At 43.1% G+C, this 17685-nt stretch overlaps 1 protein-coding gene across 4 annotated transcripts in view; it reads left to right on the top strand.

Moving 5' to 3' along the window:
• The first annotated feature begins 10083 nt into the window (after window positions 1-10083).
• Window positions 10084-17685, top strand: part of ANKS6 (ankyrin repeat and sterile alpha motif domain containing 6) — a 79671-nt gene continuing 72069 nt past the window's right edge. For all 4 annotated transcript variants that reach the window (XR_013345238.1, XM_077810841.1, XM_077810842.1 and 1 more), the window contains exons 1-2: window positions 10084-10483; window positions 16399-16898. Coding sequence is in view for 3 of the 4 variants with exons in the window: in XM_077810841.1 (XP_077666967.1) it covers window positions 10140-10483; window positions 16399-16898 (844 nt within the window). In the remaining variant the exon portion in view is untranslated. The remainder of the gene's footprint in view (window positions 10484-16398; window positions 16899-17685) is intronic.

Genomic DNA, 17685 nt, shown 5'->3' with positions numbered 1-17685 from the left:
TTTGTTGGGCCTGTCCTGTAGTAGGTGACTTCTGGGTACTCTTCTGGCTCTGTCAATCTGTTTCTTCACTTCAGCAGGTGGGTATTGTAGTTGTAAGAATGCTTGATAGAGATCTTGTCGGTGTTTGTCTCTGTCTGAGGGGTTGGAGCAAATGCAGTTGTATCGTAGAGCTTGGCTGTAGACGATGGATCGTGTGGTGTGGTCAGGGTGAAAGCTGGAGGCATGTAGGTAGGAATAGCGGTCAGTAGGTTTCTGGTATAGGGTGGTGTTTATGTCACCATCGCTTATTAGCACCATAGTGTCCAGGAAGTGGATCTCTTATGTGGACTGGTCCATGCTGAGGTTGATGTTGGGATGGAAATTGTTGAAATCATGGTGGAATTCCTCAAGGGCTTCTTTTCCATGGGTCCAGATGATGAAGATGTCATCAGTGTAGCGCAAGTAGAGTAGGGACATTAGGGGACGAGAGCTGAGGAAGCGTTGTTCTAAGTCAGCCATAAAAATGTTGGCATACTGTGGGGCCATGCGGGTACCCATAGCAGTGCCACTGATTTGAAGGTATACATTGTCCCCAAATGTGAAATAGTTATGCGTGAGGACAAAGTCATAAAGTTCAGCCACCAGGTTTGCCGTGACATTATCGGGGATGCTGTTCCTGATGGCTTGTAGTCCATCTTTGTGTGGAATGTTGGTGTAGAGGGCTTCTACAGCCATAGTGGCCAGGATGGTGTTTTCAGGAAGATCACCAATGGATTGTAGTTTCCTCAGGAAGTCAGTAGTGTCTTGAAGATAGCTGGGAGTGCTGGTAGCGTAGGGCCTGAGGAGGAGATTGTCTACATAGCCAGACAATCCTGCTGTCAGGGTGTCAATGCCTGAGATGATGGGGTGTCCAGGATTTCCAGGTTTATGGATCTTGGGTAGCAGATAGAATGTCCCAGGTCGGGGTTCCAGGGGTGTGTCTGTGCGGATTTGTTCTTGTGCTTTTTCAGGGAGTTTCTTGAGCAAATGCTGTAGTTTCTTTTGGTAACCCTCAGTGGGATCAGAGGGTAATGGCTTGTAGAAAGTGGTGTTGGAGAGCTGCCGAGCAGCCTCTTGTTCATATTCCGACCTATTCATGATGACAACAGCACCTCCTTTGTCAGCCTTTTTGACTATGATGTCAGAGTTGTTTCTGAGGCTGTGGATGGCATTGTGTTCTGCACGGCTGAGGTTATGGGGCAAGTGATGCTGCTTTTCCACAATTTCAGCCCATGCACGTCAGCAGAAGCACTCTATGTAGAAGGCCAGTCTGTTGTTTCGACCTTCAGGAGGAGTCCACCTAGAATCGTTCTTTTCGTAGTGTTGGTAGGAAGGTCTTTGTGGATTAGTATGTTATTCAGAGGTGTGTTGGAAATATTCCTTGAGTCGGAGACGTCGAAAATAGGATTCTAGGTCACCACAGAACTGTATCATGTTCGTAGGGGTGGAGGGGCAGAAGGAGAGGTCCCGAGATAGGACAGATTCTTCTGCTGGGCTAAGAGTATAGTTGGATAGATTGACAATATTGCTGGGTGGGTTAAGGGAACCATTGCTGTGGCCTCTTGTGGCATGTAGTAGTTTAGATAGTTTAGTGTCCTTTTTCTTTTGTAGAGAAGCAAAGTGTGTCTTGTAAATGGCTTGTCTAGTTTTTGTAAAGTCCAGCCATGAGGAAGTTTGTGTGGAAGGTTGTTTTTTTATGACAGTATCCAGTTTTGAAAGCTCATTCTTAATCTTTCCCTGTTTGCTGTAGAGGATGTTGATCAGGTGGTTCTGCAGTTTCTTTGAGAGAGTGTGGCACAAGCTGTCAGCATAGTCTGTATGGTATGTAGATTGTAATGGATTTTTTATCTTCAGTCCTTTTGGTACGATGTCCATCTGTTTGCATTTGGAAAGGAAGATGATGTCTGTCTGTATCTGTATGAGTTCTTTCATGAAGTTGATAGATTTCCACTCCATACTCCAAGGCTAAATGCAGTGCCTTGCATAACGACAGGTTTCAGAGTAGCAGCCGTGTTAGTCTGTATTCGCAAAAAGAAAAGGAGTACTAGTGGCACCTTAGAGAAACTATTTCCCCATGTTTATTTCCCCCACCCCCACCCCCACCGCTCCTCGAATGTTCCTGTTAACTGCTGGAAATGGCCCACCTTGATTATCACTACAAAAGGTTTTCTCCCCGCCCCCCGCTCTCCTGCTGGTAATAGCTCATCTTTAAGTGATCACTCTCCTTACAGTGTGTATGATAACACCCATTTTTTCATGTTCTGTGTGTATATAAATCTCCTCACTGTATTTCCCACTGAATACATCATATGAAGTAAGCTGTAGCTCACGAAAGCTTATGCTCAAATAAATTGGTTAGTCTCTAAGGTGCCACTAGTACTCCTTTTCTTTTTGTGAATACAGACTAACACGGCTGCTACTCTGAGTTCTGTAAGGAAGACATTCCCTTCTTCTGTTGTCACACAAGCACATATGTCATAAATATAAAGGGAAGGGTAAACCCCTTTAAAATCCCTCCTGGCCAGAGGAAAACTCCTCTCACCTGTAAAGGGTTTAGAAGCTAAAGGTAACCTTGCTGGCACCTGACCAAAATGACCAATGAGGAAACAAGATACTTTCAAAAGCTGGGAGGAGGGAGAGAAACAAAGGGTCTGTCTTTATGCTGCCTTTGCCGGGGATAGACCAGGAATGGAGTCTTAGAACTTTTAGAAAGTAATCTAGCTAGGTACGTGTTAGATTATGATTTCTTTAAATGGCTGAGGAAAGAATTGTGCTGAATAGAATAACTATTTCTGTCTATCTTTTTTGTAACTTAAGTTTTTGCCTAGAGGGATTCTCTATGTTTTGAATCTAATTACCCTGTAAGGTATCTACTATCCTGATTTTACAGAGGGGATTTCTTTACTTCTATTTACTCCTATTTCTATTAAAAGTCTTCTTGTAAGAAAACTGAATGCTTTTTCATTGTTCTCAGATCCAAGGGTTTGGGTCTGTGGTCACCTATGCAAATTGGTGAGGCTTTTTATCCAACATTTCCCAGGAAAGGGGGGTGTGTGCAAGTGTTGGGAGGATTGTTCATTGTTCTTAAGATCCAAGGGTCTGGGTCTGTAGTCACCTAGGCAAATTAGTAGGCTTTTTACCAAACCTTGTCCAGGAAGTGGGGTGCAAGGTTTTGGGAAGTACTTTGGGGGAAAGACGTTTCCAAACAGCTCTTCCACAGTAACCAGTATTTGTTTGGTGGTGGTAGCGGCCAATCCCAGGACAAAGGGTGGAATATTTTGTACCTTGGGGAACTTTTTGACCTAAGCTGGTAAAGATAAGCTTAGGAGGTTTTCATGCAGGTCCCCACATCTGTACCCTAGCGTTCAGAGTGGGGGAGAAACCTTGACAACATACAACAGGATCATTGTGGACATTGTTCCACCCATCAAGACTCAGGTTAACAATTTCACCCTCTAGACCTTTTTTATTTTTTTTGGACACTGCTCAATTTCTCTTTCATACACTTTATCCAGCAATTTGCCTGTGACATCTGCTCTGTTGGGTGGACTGTATCCTGGTCTTAATGACTGAACCATGTTAATGAAGTGTGGGTTCTCAATCATATGGAAAGGAGAGTTTGTTGAATAAACAAACCGGGCAATTTTTTCATCAATTACCTCTTTTTGTAATCTGGTGGTTCTTATCACAAACTTATCTATGGTTGTTTCTGGATGATGGAGGTTTTTTTTCTTTTTGCTACAGGTGATATACTGTGGCTATGTGACATACATGATGTGACTGAAACACTATCATTGGCAGATAACTCTGAAACTATAGAAAATGATGGTAATCTTGAAGGTGGATAGTCTTCAGAATCCTGTATGTTGAGGATGGATTCTCCTAAACAAAATAAGTCAATGCAGTTATTTAATTATTATTACCATATTGCTCATTTAGTATTACTCATTGCATTCACTGACAGTACTACGTTAAAGGTGAAATTGTAAAAGGGAGATCTGCCTATTTCGGCTATTTTTTAAATCATAACTGCATCTAAAATGTACCATAGAGTAACAATTATATTTTTTGCACAAAAATAAGAATTCAAGAATAGTCCAGAAGGAAGAAGGCAGTCGTTAAGAAAGAAGTATGAAATAAAAAAAGTTTACCAACCTGAAGATCCTGCATGTTTGGACATGTTCCTTTCATCATCTTCAACGCAGCTTCCTCCTGAGAAGGAACACTTCTCATGATGTTATGTTTCAGAGTAGCAGCCGTGTTAGTCTGTATCTGCAAAAAGAAAAGGAGGACTTGTGGCATCTTAGAGACGAACAAATTTATTTGAGCATAAGCTTTCGTGAGCTACAGCTCACTTCATCGGATGATGCTGTTTCATTCAGGCAACCAGGCCTTGCATTTCTTTGTTGCACTGTTTGCATTTTGCACGCATGCCTGTCTTACCCACAGGTAAAGGAACTTCATTAAAATATTCCCAAACTGGGTCTCTTTTACGGCCTGCTGCCATTATAGGTTTTCCCTTCTAATGAGAGAATGGTACAGTAGCTCTCAAATCAATGAAGGCTACTCTCAGAAAGACCTCAAGACTTCTGGAATATGCTGCTCAAACAGTTGCACTTTTGTTTCTAGTGCCTGTCCCTCCCGTCTGACATTTATCTCCAGACTTCTTCTCCTTGTCCAGATCTATTTCATCCCCCACAATCCTTCTATTCATTGAACTTTTTGGAACTTTGCACTTTTAGAGAGAGGTAAGGGATTGACTCTGGATACACAAATTTGCACCTCTATATATTATCTATTTATTTATTTAAAAACATTTTTGCTGTTAACAAGCATGTTACCTCTGGAGACACAAATCCAGTTTGAGAACTGCAAAACTAAGCATCTCTGATGGTATCTTCTAGACTGAGCACTGGGTCCCAGTGGGTAGATAGAAAGATTAACCTAAATAGTCTATACAGAAGCCCCTGGAACTCCATGAGATTGGGTCTCTAATCCATGAACTATTGGAACTCATTTATAAAACTTTTCTTACATGAATTGTCTCATACTATAGAATTAGAATTTATAATCCCTATTCCATGATGAGATATCTTTGAGCTATAGTGTATCTTAATTAAAACTATCTTTAGGTAGGTTTTTTCCTCAAAAAGCATTTTATCAAAAAAATTCAATTTAAATAAAAAAAATCTGATTTTTAATTTTTTTTTTAAAAAGAATTGGTTTTTATCCACCCTGATCTGCATAGATGGGGGTGGGGCTGTAGTGTGGGGTGACTAACGATCAGGGGGATGGGATCAGGAGTGAGGGGGGTTATAAGGTGAGTGTTTTCAGCCGTTCCTATTCTGAGCGACAGCCACCCCTGCTGCCAGCGGACATAGAAGCTGTGCTCTCCCCTGGCCACAGGAGCAGCCCCGCTCTGCAGCCACCCCCAGGTCATATTACAAACTGCTGCCTGTCACAATTTGCTGTTTTGCTGTTACTGCGCATGCACAGTAATATCTGCTGAAGCCTCTGCCTTCCCTGGCCTTTACAGTCTGCTCCCTCCCTGTTGCTCTTGAGGGCTAGAGGGGTCAGAGGAGGCAAATCGGACGGGAGGGTTGGGCGGAGACTGTGCAAGGGGCTGAACTGAATGGTGGGGGTCAAACAACTGGGGGCAGGGGAAGGAGAAGGGCCAGAGCAAAATCAGTGATGGAGATAGGAGCTGGGGTTGAGTCAGTGGCAGAGGGAAGCCCTGGGATAGGGCGGGGCAGAGGGGATGAAGTTTATCCCCGATGAGGTGAGGTGAGCCATCAGCAGTGTTTCTAAAAATGAGTGTTGAGGGGCAGAGCAGAGGGGCTTTCCCCTCCACACTTTCATAGGACAGTACAGCTCAGCACCAGCTTCCCAGGGCTGTGCTCTTTAAAGGCACAGTGTGCTCCAATGCCTAGGCAATACGGGCTCTTCCCTATCTGATATGATGTATTGAACTGCTGAAGGAAACTTGATTCAGCTAAAATATTTTACATATACTCAACCCCTCCAAAAAGGAAAATTGTCAGTGTTTAATACAATCCCTTATCAGTTTATATGTCTGTATAAAGCCTCATAGCAGTTCACAAATTTGTCTTAAGTGGTGGTCTGATTGCCTGAACTGGATCGCCTTTTTCTTGTAATCCACTGTAAACAGTGTGTCACGCCTATATTTACTTTTTAAAATGTTATTTTTATTACCCTTAGCACTTCATCATTTACCTTTGTTAACATAGCGTAGATGGATATCTTTTGTGTGATTCAATTGATATTTTTAATAGCAAATAATCCCTGAAAATATGAATAGTTGCTCGTCACCTCAGCAATCACATTTCATGGTAATTCTAGTATAGCTCTTCCTGTTTATATTGGGATATTAGTTATTCATTCTAAATATTTGTTCTTTTTTCATTTTTTATATACCAGTTTATTCTTTGGAATCATATGACATCAAGGCAGGCTGATTTCCTGGTTTGGTGTCAAAACTTCTTAAGTTTCCTTTGATCCACCAAAGGGATTGCCTTTATAAACTGTTATTTTGCCTCTCTATCCAGCACCATAGTGCTTTTTCCCATGTCATATGTGTGTAGAACTTGGTTCCCATAGGCCAGAATTTTAAAGGTTGAAAGCACCTAGATGCTTTTGAAAATCTCACTAGTTGCCTAAATACCTTTAAAAATCTGGCCCGAAGGGCACTATACTATCTTTTATAAAATCCTCCTCAAAGTAAATTTCTACTGTATTTTTTACTTAATATAGGTTAGCTATACAACCCCAAGACAGATTGACAACCACAAGTATTCAAAAATCATGAATTATATTTCCAAAAATCATGACATTAAAGTAGATAGATAAATACGTTTGGGGTTCTTTTAATTTTCCTTTCTGTTTTTGAGCCTTTAGGGCACATTAGCTCAATACTTTTGCTGTCACCTCACCCTAAGAATCATATACCTAAAAGAGTTGTACATTCCCATAACATTCCATACCATTTTGGACTTCCAGTAACATGTGATTTCTACCAACTACAAAAGCAGTTTCTCCTCCCTTGGTGTTCACACCTCAACTGCTAGAAGAGGGCCTCATCCGCCCTGATTGAACTAACCTCGTTATCCCTAGCCTGATTCTTGTTTGCATATTTATACCTGTCTCTGGAAATTTCCACTACATGCATCTGACGAAGTGGGTATTCACCCACAAAAGCTTATGCTCCAATACGTCTGTTAGTCTATAAGGTGCCACAGGACTCTTTGCCGCTTTTACAGATCCAGACTAACCACGGCTACCCCCTCTGATACTTGACTACCTTCTTTTGTAATTGAAAATGTATTAAAATTCCTTATTTCTGTAAGTAATTCCCTATCCTGAAAATACCGAAGTGCACATTTTACTCTCCTATTACTTCATTTGTTGCACAAATAAATGTTGATTTTTCTATGCAATTGTTTATATTTCTAATTGCATATTTTAATTTCATAGCCTTTTATGTATGCTACATATTTGATTATGATACATTTCAGTGATGTTCTTCTTTCTGACAAGTTTACTGTTCTGTAATGCTAAACCCAAGGATTTGTAAGATGATTTATCCAGTTGCACCTTGCATTGGTTGGCTCGGGTGGCATAGTGCTGACCTCACCTATTTTGCCTTTGGTGAAACTATGTCTAGACATGTCTGCATCCGATGAAGTGAGCTGTAGCTCACGAAAGCTCATGCTCAAATAAATTGGTTAGTCTCTAAGGTGCCACAAGTCCTCCTTTTCTTTTTGCGAATACAGACTAACAAGGCTGTTACTCTGAAATATGTCTACACTGGCAACTGAACGACAAAACTTTTGTTGTTCAGAGATGTTAAAAAAACACACCCCCAAAAGACAAAAGTTTTGCTGACAAGTGCCAGCGTGAACAGCTCTTTGTCCGCAGGAGCACTCTCCTTCCGACAACACTAATGCTGCTCATTAGGGGTGGAAGTTTTATGTCGGCAGGAGAGCGCCTGCTCTGTTCCTCTGGCTCCCAGCCGCGCCGCCGGCGAGTGCTGGGGGGCAATTCCCCCCAAGCCTGAGAGCCAGGGGACTTCAACTTCAACTTCCCACAGGAAGTGGCCAGCCCCTCCCCTGCCCATCCCCTGCAGAGGCCTGGGGCCCCACACAGCCCCTCGCTGCTCCTGCCTGCGGAGGCCTGGGACCCCAGGCTGCTCTGCTCTTCTGGCTCCCAGGCTTGGGGGGAGGGGGGAACCGCCCCCCAGCACTCGCCGGCGGTGTGGCTGGGAATCAGGGGAGCGGAGCAGGCTGGAGCCGGGTTGCTCTACTTACTGGTGAGTGCAGGCCCAACTGCTTCTGGAGTCATCAGGGGAGTGGGGGCGGGGCTGGGGTGGAACGGGGCGGAGGCTTAGGGAAGAGCCAGTGCGCGGTCTGGAGCAGCACACAGCTGCGCAGGGCACCAGGGAATTTGGTGCCCCAAATTTCCTGGTGCCCTACACAGCTGCATGCTTCACATATGTGTAAGGACGGCCCTGAACCGTGTAATGCAGTTGCAAAAAAGCAAACATCATTCTGGGATGTATTAGCAGGAGTGTTGTAAGCAAGACATGAGAAATAATTCTTCTGCTCTACTCTGCACTGATTAGACCTCAACTGGAGTATTGTGTCCAGTTCTGGGCGCCACATTTCAGGAAGGATGTCGACAAATTGGAGTCCAGAGAAGAGCAACAAAAATGATTAAAGGTCTAGAAAACATGACCTATGAGGGAAGATTGAAAAAATTGGGTTTGTTTAGTCTGAAAAAGAGAAGACTGAGAGGGGACATGTTAACAGTTTTCAAATATGTAAGAGGTTGTTACAAGGAGGAGGAAGAAAAATTGATTTTCTTAACCTCTGAGGACAGGACAAGAAGCAATAGGCTTAAAGGGAGCAAGGGAGGTTTAGGTTGGACATTAGGAAAAATTTCCTGTCTGGGTGGTTAAGCACTGGAATAAATTGCCTAGGGAGGTTGTGGAATTGCCATCATTGGAGATTTTAAAGAGCAGGTTAGACAAACACCTGTCAAGAATGGTATAGATAATTATACACAAGTGCAGGGGACTGGACTCGATGACCTCTCGAGGTCCCTTCCAGTTCTATGAGTCTATGAAAAACACAGTGAGGACAAGGCACTTCAGTTTGAAGTGAGGAAAAGGCCTGAGAAAATGTCTCTGAAATAAGAGCTGGGGCAATATACTCATATGTTTTGCCAAAGTGGGTAAGCAGATCAGGTTGAAAACTTGATCAGTATGTGTAACTGCCAATAGGGAGGGGGAAGGCTGCATAAGAAACAATGGAAGTTATTCTGCCTAACAGCTTGTGTTTAAAATGTATTTCAAATACTGTTTACAATGCTTTGCACTAGTTTCAGTGTTTCCTGTACATAAAATGTTTGTTTACTATAGAAACTATATGGCCTAATCTACAATGGAAAGAGACTAAGAAAGAACATCTTCATTCAGAGTTTTACATACGCTAGCCCTGCAGTTTAACTCTGTGGAACGGTTTTCCAGATTACCAAAATGTCTGTCTTTGTGTCCAAATTGAAAACGCAGGTTTCACAGTAGTAGCAAATTGTGACAGTGCACCCCCAACCATCGCAAGGCCCTGCTCCAGGAGCTGGGGAAAGGGAGAGCCAGCTAGTTGTGACAGGTTTCAGAGTCTGTACCTGCAAAAAGAAAAGGAGGACTTGTGGCACCTTAAAGACTAACCAATTTATTTGAGCATAAGCTTTCGTGAGCTACAGCTCAGCATCCGATGAAGTGAGCTGTAGCTCAGGAAAGCTTATGCTCAAATAAATGTGTTAGTCTCTAAAGGTGCCACAAGTCCTCCTTGTCTAATTGTGACAGGCCTTCCCACCTCAGTCCCCATTCGCCGCCCTGGCCCAGAGGACGGGGAAGGCGAGGGGTAGCAGAGCGCCAAGGAGCACCACGCCGTCAGGGAGCGCGGGGTGTAACACTACACCGGCTGCCCTCCCGCGGGCGGAGCGCCGAGCCCCCCTGCCAGGCCGGCGAGGCCCGCGCCGGGGGCGGACGCGGGGAGCGGGGCCGCCAGCTGCCCGGGGCTCGCACGCCGCGGCGGGCGCTGCCGATGGGGGAATGCGGGGTTCCCACCCAGGTCCAGCTGTTTCTCCGCGCCTGCGACCAGGGGGACTACGAGAGCGCCCGGCGCCTGCTGGGGCTGCCCGGGGGCGGCGCGGAGGCGGCGGGCGGCTCCGCTTGCGGGGCGGAGGAGGCGGCGGAGTCCGGGGCAGGGGAGGCGGCAGCGCCTCCCCCCTCGGTGCCAGTGGACTGCACGGACGAGGCCGGCAACACGGGGCTGCAGTTCGCCGCGGCCGGGGGCCACGAGCAGCTGGTGCGGTTCCTGCTGCGCAAAGGGGCCTCGGTCCAGAGCCGGAACCACTACGGCTGGAGCCCGCTCATGCAGGCGGCCAGGTAGGGCCGGGCCCTGCCCGTATCCGCTCCCGCGCAGCCACTGAGCATGCTCCGGCCGCCCGAGCCCAGCGCTAGGGTGCCTGGGGCTGGGTGGGGACCGCCCTGCTCCGTGGCCGGGGGGAGAGCGACTGGAGCGCAGCGGGGCCCTGGAGGGCAGAGGTTGGGTGGCAGCGGCCTGGGCAATGCCTCCTCTCTAGCAGAACGGCTGCTATTGGGGCTGCTCCTTCCCCCCGCCCCGGTTTGACCTGGGTTTGGTGTTCATAAAGGGGCCCTGTTGTTTCTTCATTTCAAGGAAGCCAGGTAGAAAACAAAACAGTCCCCACGTGCCCTGCTGAAGAGCAGAGGAAACCTGGGGGAGTGGTCAGCACAGGGCAGAGACGTTCCTTCCTGAGCATCGTCACTTACACACGACCTGGAGTGTGTCTGTTCCTCCACTTACCCGTGGTTAGAGCCCATAATAAACAATAGTTTCCCTAAGAGTAGCCAAAGTATCATAGACCCAGTCCTTTGGGAGAATCAACCTGCACTCTGGACAGATCAGGGATTCTGTTTTTGATCATTCAAACTATTATCAATAGCTCCAAACATCTTGTAAATGGGGTCCTCCTGGGGAGCCAGCTGTGGTCAGTCAATTAGGGTGAACTGCAAAGAATGGGGCAGACAATCCCCATAAAGCTGGTGGATATTCCAATACCTAGATTTACCAAGCCAGCATAAAACAGCTTTTTTATTGTTACTCAGAAGTCCAAACAACACGGTTCCTTTAACGTGATCCAGCCTCAGGCCTCAGTCCAGGTACCCACGTCAAATATGATGAAAATTTCTGTAAATCTTATTTAATCATATAAAAGAAAAGGTTCTACCAATCCCAGAGGATCGCACGCATTACCTGCCAGGTTAACGAATGTTTCAGATCTTACCCAAATAGACTCTACAGCCAATTCTTATTAACTAAAAGCTAAAGGTTTATTTATAAAAAGAAAGAAAGGTGAAAGTTAAAATTGATTAAAGGAATCAATTACACACAGTAATGGCAAAATTCTTGGTTTAGGCTTGTAGCAGTGATGGGATAAACTGCTGGCTTAAGTCAAATCTCTGGAGTACATCCACATCTTGGATGGGTCATTCAGTCCATTGTTCAGAGCTTCAGTTTGTAGCAAAGTTCCTCCAGAGGTAAGAAGCAGGAATGAAGACCAAATGAAGAAGATGCAGCTGCCTTTTACAGTCTCTTGCCATGAGGCCTGTGCTTCCTTTGTTTCAAACACAAGTTGCCCAGTACATGGCTTGGAAGCCTTAGAGTTCTCTCCATAGGCATGTCCCTGCATGATTTTAAGTTTGAAATACAGACATGTCTATAACTCATAATACAAACATATAAACAAGATTGTCATATCTGGCAAATAATAACATTTTTGCAGATATCTTGCATGGCATATCTGGATGATTACTTCTTGGGCGTTACCTCAGGAGCCAACATTTGAAATCCAGGCATAGAGTCAATACTTATAACTTTAAAAACAAAAATGGTACATGCATACAGATAGCATAATCATAACCAGCAAATCATAACCTTTTCACAGACATCTTACTCTACAACCTTTGTACAACATTTTCTGCAAATATATAACAGTAGTTGCAACAATGATCTATATGGTCAAATTTGTATCTGTACATGTAGGAGCCATAATGTGCACTTCTGTATGCTGGAATATTTTTGCTTTTAAAAAAGTTATTTTAAAATATTAGTTTAAACAATCCCATAACTTGCAAGAAAGTTACATTTTGCTCGTGAGGAAAGGCACAGCAAGTGTGAAATTGAATAAATGTCAGAATTTAGTGTTAGCACATTTCTTTTCTCATTGGCCTTTAGTTTATTATAATTACAGTAAATAGTGGTACAGGTCATGAATAGAGATCTATAAATTACATAAATTTTACCAAATCATAAGTGAAACCTGTATTTTTAAAAGTGATGTACAAATAAAAAATAACTGTTTTGCACCTCTTTCTTCCCCTGTGGGAATACAATATGCCTGAAAGTTTATTTTATTTGGTTTTGTTTCTTTGGTTGACTTAGAGAACTTGATCCAAAGCCCACTAAAGCCAGTGAAAAGACTCCTATTTCAACGGGCTTTACCTAATTTTTCTAAAAGTCTCACTGGACAAAATGGAAGACTATTAGTTTATAACTGTCAATAAAGAGAATCAGATTTCATCTGCTGTATCAGTCATAGAATTTACTATAGCATTTGTCACTCTACTGTCTAAGGCCCCAACCCTGCAAATGATTGCATGTGTTATCTTTAAATGTGTGAGTACTTCATAGGTCTTAAGTCTTTTGCAGGATTGGATTGCAGAACCTAAGAGTTTACTAAAATAATCGAGCACTTGATTGAGAGGGAAAAATATTATTTTTTAGTCCATTGCTTTAAAACATTTGAAGAAAAAAATCTTGTCAAGAGTCAACAGCTTCAGCTAAAAACCACAGAAAGCTCCCAATGTACAAGTCCTTCAACTAGTTCTCAAGTAAGAACAGGGAAGACAAAATTTAACAATCCTGGTATTTCTGAAATAAAAAACAAACAGAAACCTTTGTTTGTTTGTTTTCCTTAAAAATAATATACACCTTCTCTAAAAACAATAACACTGCAAAAAAGGGCACAAGACTTCCTCAGGTCACTTTTTAGAAACTGCCATTTTTTAAAATACTGCACAGAGATTTCTGCTTCATTAAAGCTCATGGAGAAAACTGAAAGTGGCTGGAGAATAGCCTTTGTCTTTAGTGAATTATGTCAGTGGCACAACAAAAAATACTAAGGAAATTTATTGCTTGCACACCCTGTACTTTCACTGACTAATGCTTTCTACAGTCCTTAAAAAGATAGGCTCCAGATCACAGACACTTACTCATATACACCTCTACCCCGATATAACGTGACCCGATATAACACGAATTCAAATATAACGTGGTAAAGCAGCGCTCCGGGGTGGGGGGGTGAGGGGGGCCTGCACACTCCGATGGATCAAAGCAAGTTCGATATAACGCGGTTTCACCTATAATGCGGTAAGATTTTTTGTCTCCCAAGGACAGCGTTATATCGGGGTAGAGGTGTACTTAACTTTATTCATGTACATAGTCCAGTTGAAATCAGTGGGACTGCCTATGTGTGGAAGTCAGTTGGGTGCACAAGTATTTGCAGGATCAGGGCCATATTGGGGTAATTTATTGCTTGAAGATTATTTTCTCTGATACATTTCTTCCACAACTATTTCATATGTACCAGAGAAATATGGATGTTAAACCCCACCTGTTAGCATAGTTAGTTCCCTTCTCCTCTTTATTCTAATAATATGGTGATTCCTCAAATATATTATAATTGTATTGCTGTAATGCACAAAGGCCCCTTTTGGGTGCAGAGCTCCATTGTACTAAACACTGTATAAACGTATGTAGGAAGACACCCTAGCTGTGTCAAGCAGCTTAAAATAGATATTGTTTGCTGGTTGTTTATAAAAATATGGGCTTCATCTCCATAGCTGAGCAGAGAAAGGGGAGTTCTAACTCACCTTTCGATTTTCACATCATGGGGTCTGCTTTGGCATAAATTCCTGCACAGTAAGTGGAATAGGCCCCTTGGGGGTCATGGGCAGGTAAGAATAACAAGAGAACAGTTTTCAGAGTAACAGCCGTGTTAGTCTGTATTCGCAAAAAGAAAAGGAGTACTTGTGGCACCTTAGAGACTAACCAATTTATTTGAGCATGAGCTTTCGTGAGCTACAGCTCACATGCAGAGGCAGATAATGGTTTTGTGGGGCCCTGGGCCAGAGCAAATGGGGGCCCCTCCCTACCCCTTCCACGCAGGGTTAGGGTTGCCAACTTTCTAATCACACAATACCGAACACCCTTGCCCCGCCCCTTCTCTGAGGCCCCGCCCCACTCCATCCCCCCTCCCTCCGTTACTTGGTGTCCCCCACCCTCGCTCACTCACTCATTTTCACTGGGCTGGGGAGGGTCCCTTTTTGACCAGGTGTTGCAGTTGAAAACTGGACACTTGGCAACGGTGCCCCCCACATCCTGGCGCTCCTCCCGGGAAGCGGGGTCAGAGTGCGGGGGCTGAATTGGTGCCTGGGGGATAGATTGGGTTTTATATAAATGGAGAATCAGGCTTATTATAACAGAAGTGCATATTTTATCACAATCTATGATCCAGAATAAATACTTTCCTTAAATCTGTACTCTCAGAGTATAAGCGTAATGTCAAATCCTGTGTGGAAAAGGAACAAATTATTTTATGCTAATTGATGATACACGATCACTCTCAAATGCAAATTCAAACACCTTATTAAATTTACCATAAATCAACAAAGTTAAACATTTCTGGTTAACTTTTATATATATACAGTAATACATGAATTACCAAAAAATACTCTTATGTGACAAATATAAAATTATGATGATTTACTGTGGTAAGAAAGGGCAGCATGTTTTATGGGGCAGATGATAATTGTTGTACACTCAGCTACTGGTAGCAAAATCTGACAGGGAGGCATTTTCTGGCTATGCTGTCATTGCTTTTCCTCTTCGAACTTACGAAAACCTCTTTTGTCAGGAGCCAACGAGGGAGATTGTGGGGGAGAGAAGGTGAGGCAAGAATGAGGGAAATATCCTGATTCTTATGATATAAAAAAATGTCATGGTAGTGTTTAAACAAACAACAAAACAACCCCCCCTTCCTCCTAACCCTCCCTCCCATACTTGCCTGTTTCCAATCTCCTGCAGGATACTGCGACTGAGATATTTATTAAAAGCCCCACGCATTTGAAACTGAAATTATTGTACTTGAACATTTCCCCCTTCCTTTTGATTTGTACACTGAACGCTAACTTTACCTTTTTTTAGTATCTTTCACCACAGCCAAGCTTAGGTCTTTCTGGTTCATCCCCAATAATAAATATTCTGCAGTTGTAACTTTTTTGTCTCCCCCCCCCCCCCCGGATGGTTAAGAATCTCTCTCATTCTCTCAGAGCTATATTGGCTCTGCAGAGTTCACAGCAGTAGAAGCTTATTTATAGGAAGAAAAATTGAATTTGAAGTTTTGAACTACTAGGCCAGTTGTTAATTGGACTGGTAATTTAAAAGAAACAAATAAAACCTACCTTCTAAACTTTCAAAAGCTTGGGGGTGGGGAGAAGTTTGTGGTGAAGAAAGATTTCTATTTGGAAAGTGAAATAACCCCCCTAAAAGTGACTATATCTGATCATAGGGATTTACAATGAAAACACTTGTGCACAGTGGCAGATCAACCAGTAGTAGTATTAAAACAATACTTTTATTTTTTTAGGCCCTGATTCAGGAAATTCCTTAAGTATGTGCAGAATTTTAAGCATGTAAATTCAATATGGGATTATTCACATGTTTAAAATTACTCATATTCTTAAATACCTTCTTGATCTGGGACATTTGTGTTTTGTTCTGATCTTTACAGTTCTGTGGATTCTTCTAAATCATGGAATCATAATCGGGATTGGAAGGGACCTCAGGAGGTCATCTAGTCCAACCCCCTGCTCAATGCAGGACCAACCCCAACTAAATCATCCCAGCCAGGGCTTTGTCAAGCCCGACCTTAAAAACCTCTAAAGAAGGAGATTTCACCACCTCCCTAGGTAACCCATTCCAGTGCTTCATCACCCTCCTAGTGCAAAAGTTTTTCCTAATATCCAGTGTCAAAGGATGGGGGCTGGGCAGCGGTGATAGCCTTGAGTCCAGATGGTACATTTTCAGTTGATGTAGGTACAATATGAGAGGTTAGCATACTGGATATCTGCTGTAGCAAAATTTTCTCACATGCTCTCTATAGGAGATATTTGTTACAATAGAATTGGTTCTTTTTTCAATTCTTTTTCCTCCTCTTAAGGTTTGGACATCTGACCGTGGCTCACATCCTGTTGGAGAATGGTGCTGATCTCAATGCACAGAATAAGCTGGGAGCCAGTGTACTTACAATGGCTTCTAGAGGTGGCCACGTCAGTGTCGTGAAATTGTTGCTGGAATCTGGAGCTTTTGTTGATAATTATGACCATTTTAATACCAGTTTGGTTGACAACAGCAAAGAGGAACTTCCCGATATAACACCACTAATAGCAGCTGCACAGCATGGATATGAGGCAGTGGTGCACTTGCTGCTGGACTGGGGAGCTGATTGTAATTACACTGTGAAGACTGTGGGCTGGAGTCCTCTAATGCTGGCAGCTGTTAGTGGAAAGGTGAGCTTGGCACAACAACTCATGGACAAGGGAGCCAATCCTAACCACCTAAATGTGCTGCATAAAACACCTTTTGAAATCTCCAGTGGCTTCAAAGATAAAGACATGAAAGATTATTTGGAATCACTAACAACAATCAGACGCCTGACAGGTATGGGCTACTATTCTTCTGGTTTCCTTGCTGCAGGGTTTAGGTTAGACATTTTGAGACATAAGAATCAAAGAAGTAGTTATCAATGTACATTTTGTACTTCGAGGCACAGGGATCGTGATCTAGATGTTCTTGGAATGGATTTACTCACCTTTGCCTGCAAGCAGATTTCCTCCAAATAACATGGAGGCATGTTGGTATTTCCATAGTTTTATGGCAACAAGACTGTGAATTTGACTTGAAAAATTAAAACAAAAAAACTGGTGTTCCAAGTGGGATCCTATGTGTGCTCTTTTAGGGGGAAAATAAAAAGATTTACCCAAAGAGGCAAAGATATTGAAAAACTGAAGACAATTCAGAGAAGCGCTACAAGAATGATTCAAGTCTACAAATCCTGCCTTACAGTGAGAGACTAAAGGAGCTCAGTCTTATTAGTTTAACAAAGAGAAGGTTAAGAGGTGACTAGATCAAAATCTAAATACATCTCCATAGAGACAAGAAATCTTATACTGGAGGGCTCTTCAGTTTAGCAGACAAAGGCATAGTAATGTTGGAATGGAATGTCTAAATGGAAATAAGACAATTTTTTAACAAAGAAAATAATTAACTTTTGGAACAGACCACCAAAGAATGTGGTAAATTCTTTATTGGTTGAAGGCTTTAAAGCAAGAGTGAATGTGTTTTTAAAATATATACTGTAGTTCATCCACAAATTGTTGGGTCTGATGCAGGAATTGTTGGGCAAAAGAAATTACGCCAGCAAAATATATGTTGCTCAGGGGGTGTG

This window comes from Eretmochelys imbricata, chromosome 2, assembly GCF_965152235.1.
Source record: "Eretmochelys imbricata isolate rEreImb1 chromosome 2, rEreImb1.hap1, whole genome shotgun sequence".
NCBI lineage: Eukaryota > Metazoa > Chordata > Testudines > Cheloniidae > Eretmochelys > Eretmochelys imbricata.
This window is presented reverse-complemented; position numbering and strand designations above follow the sequence as displayed.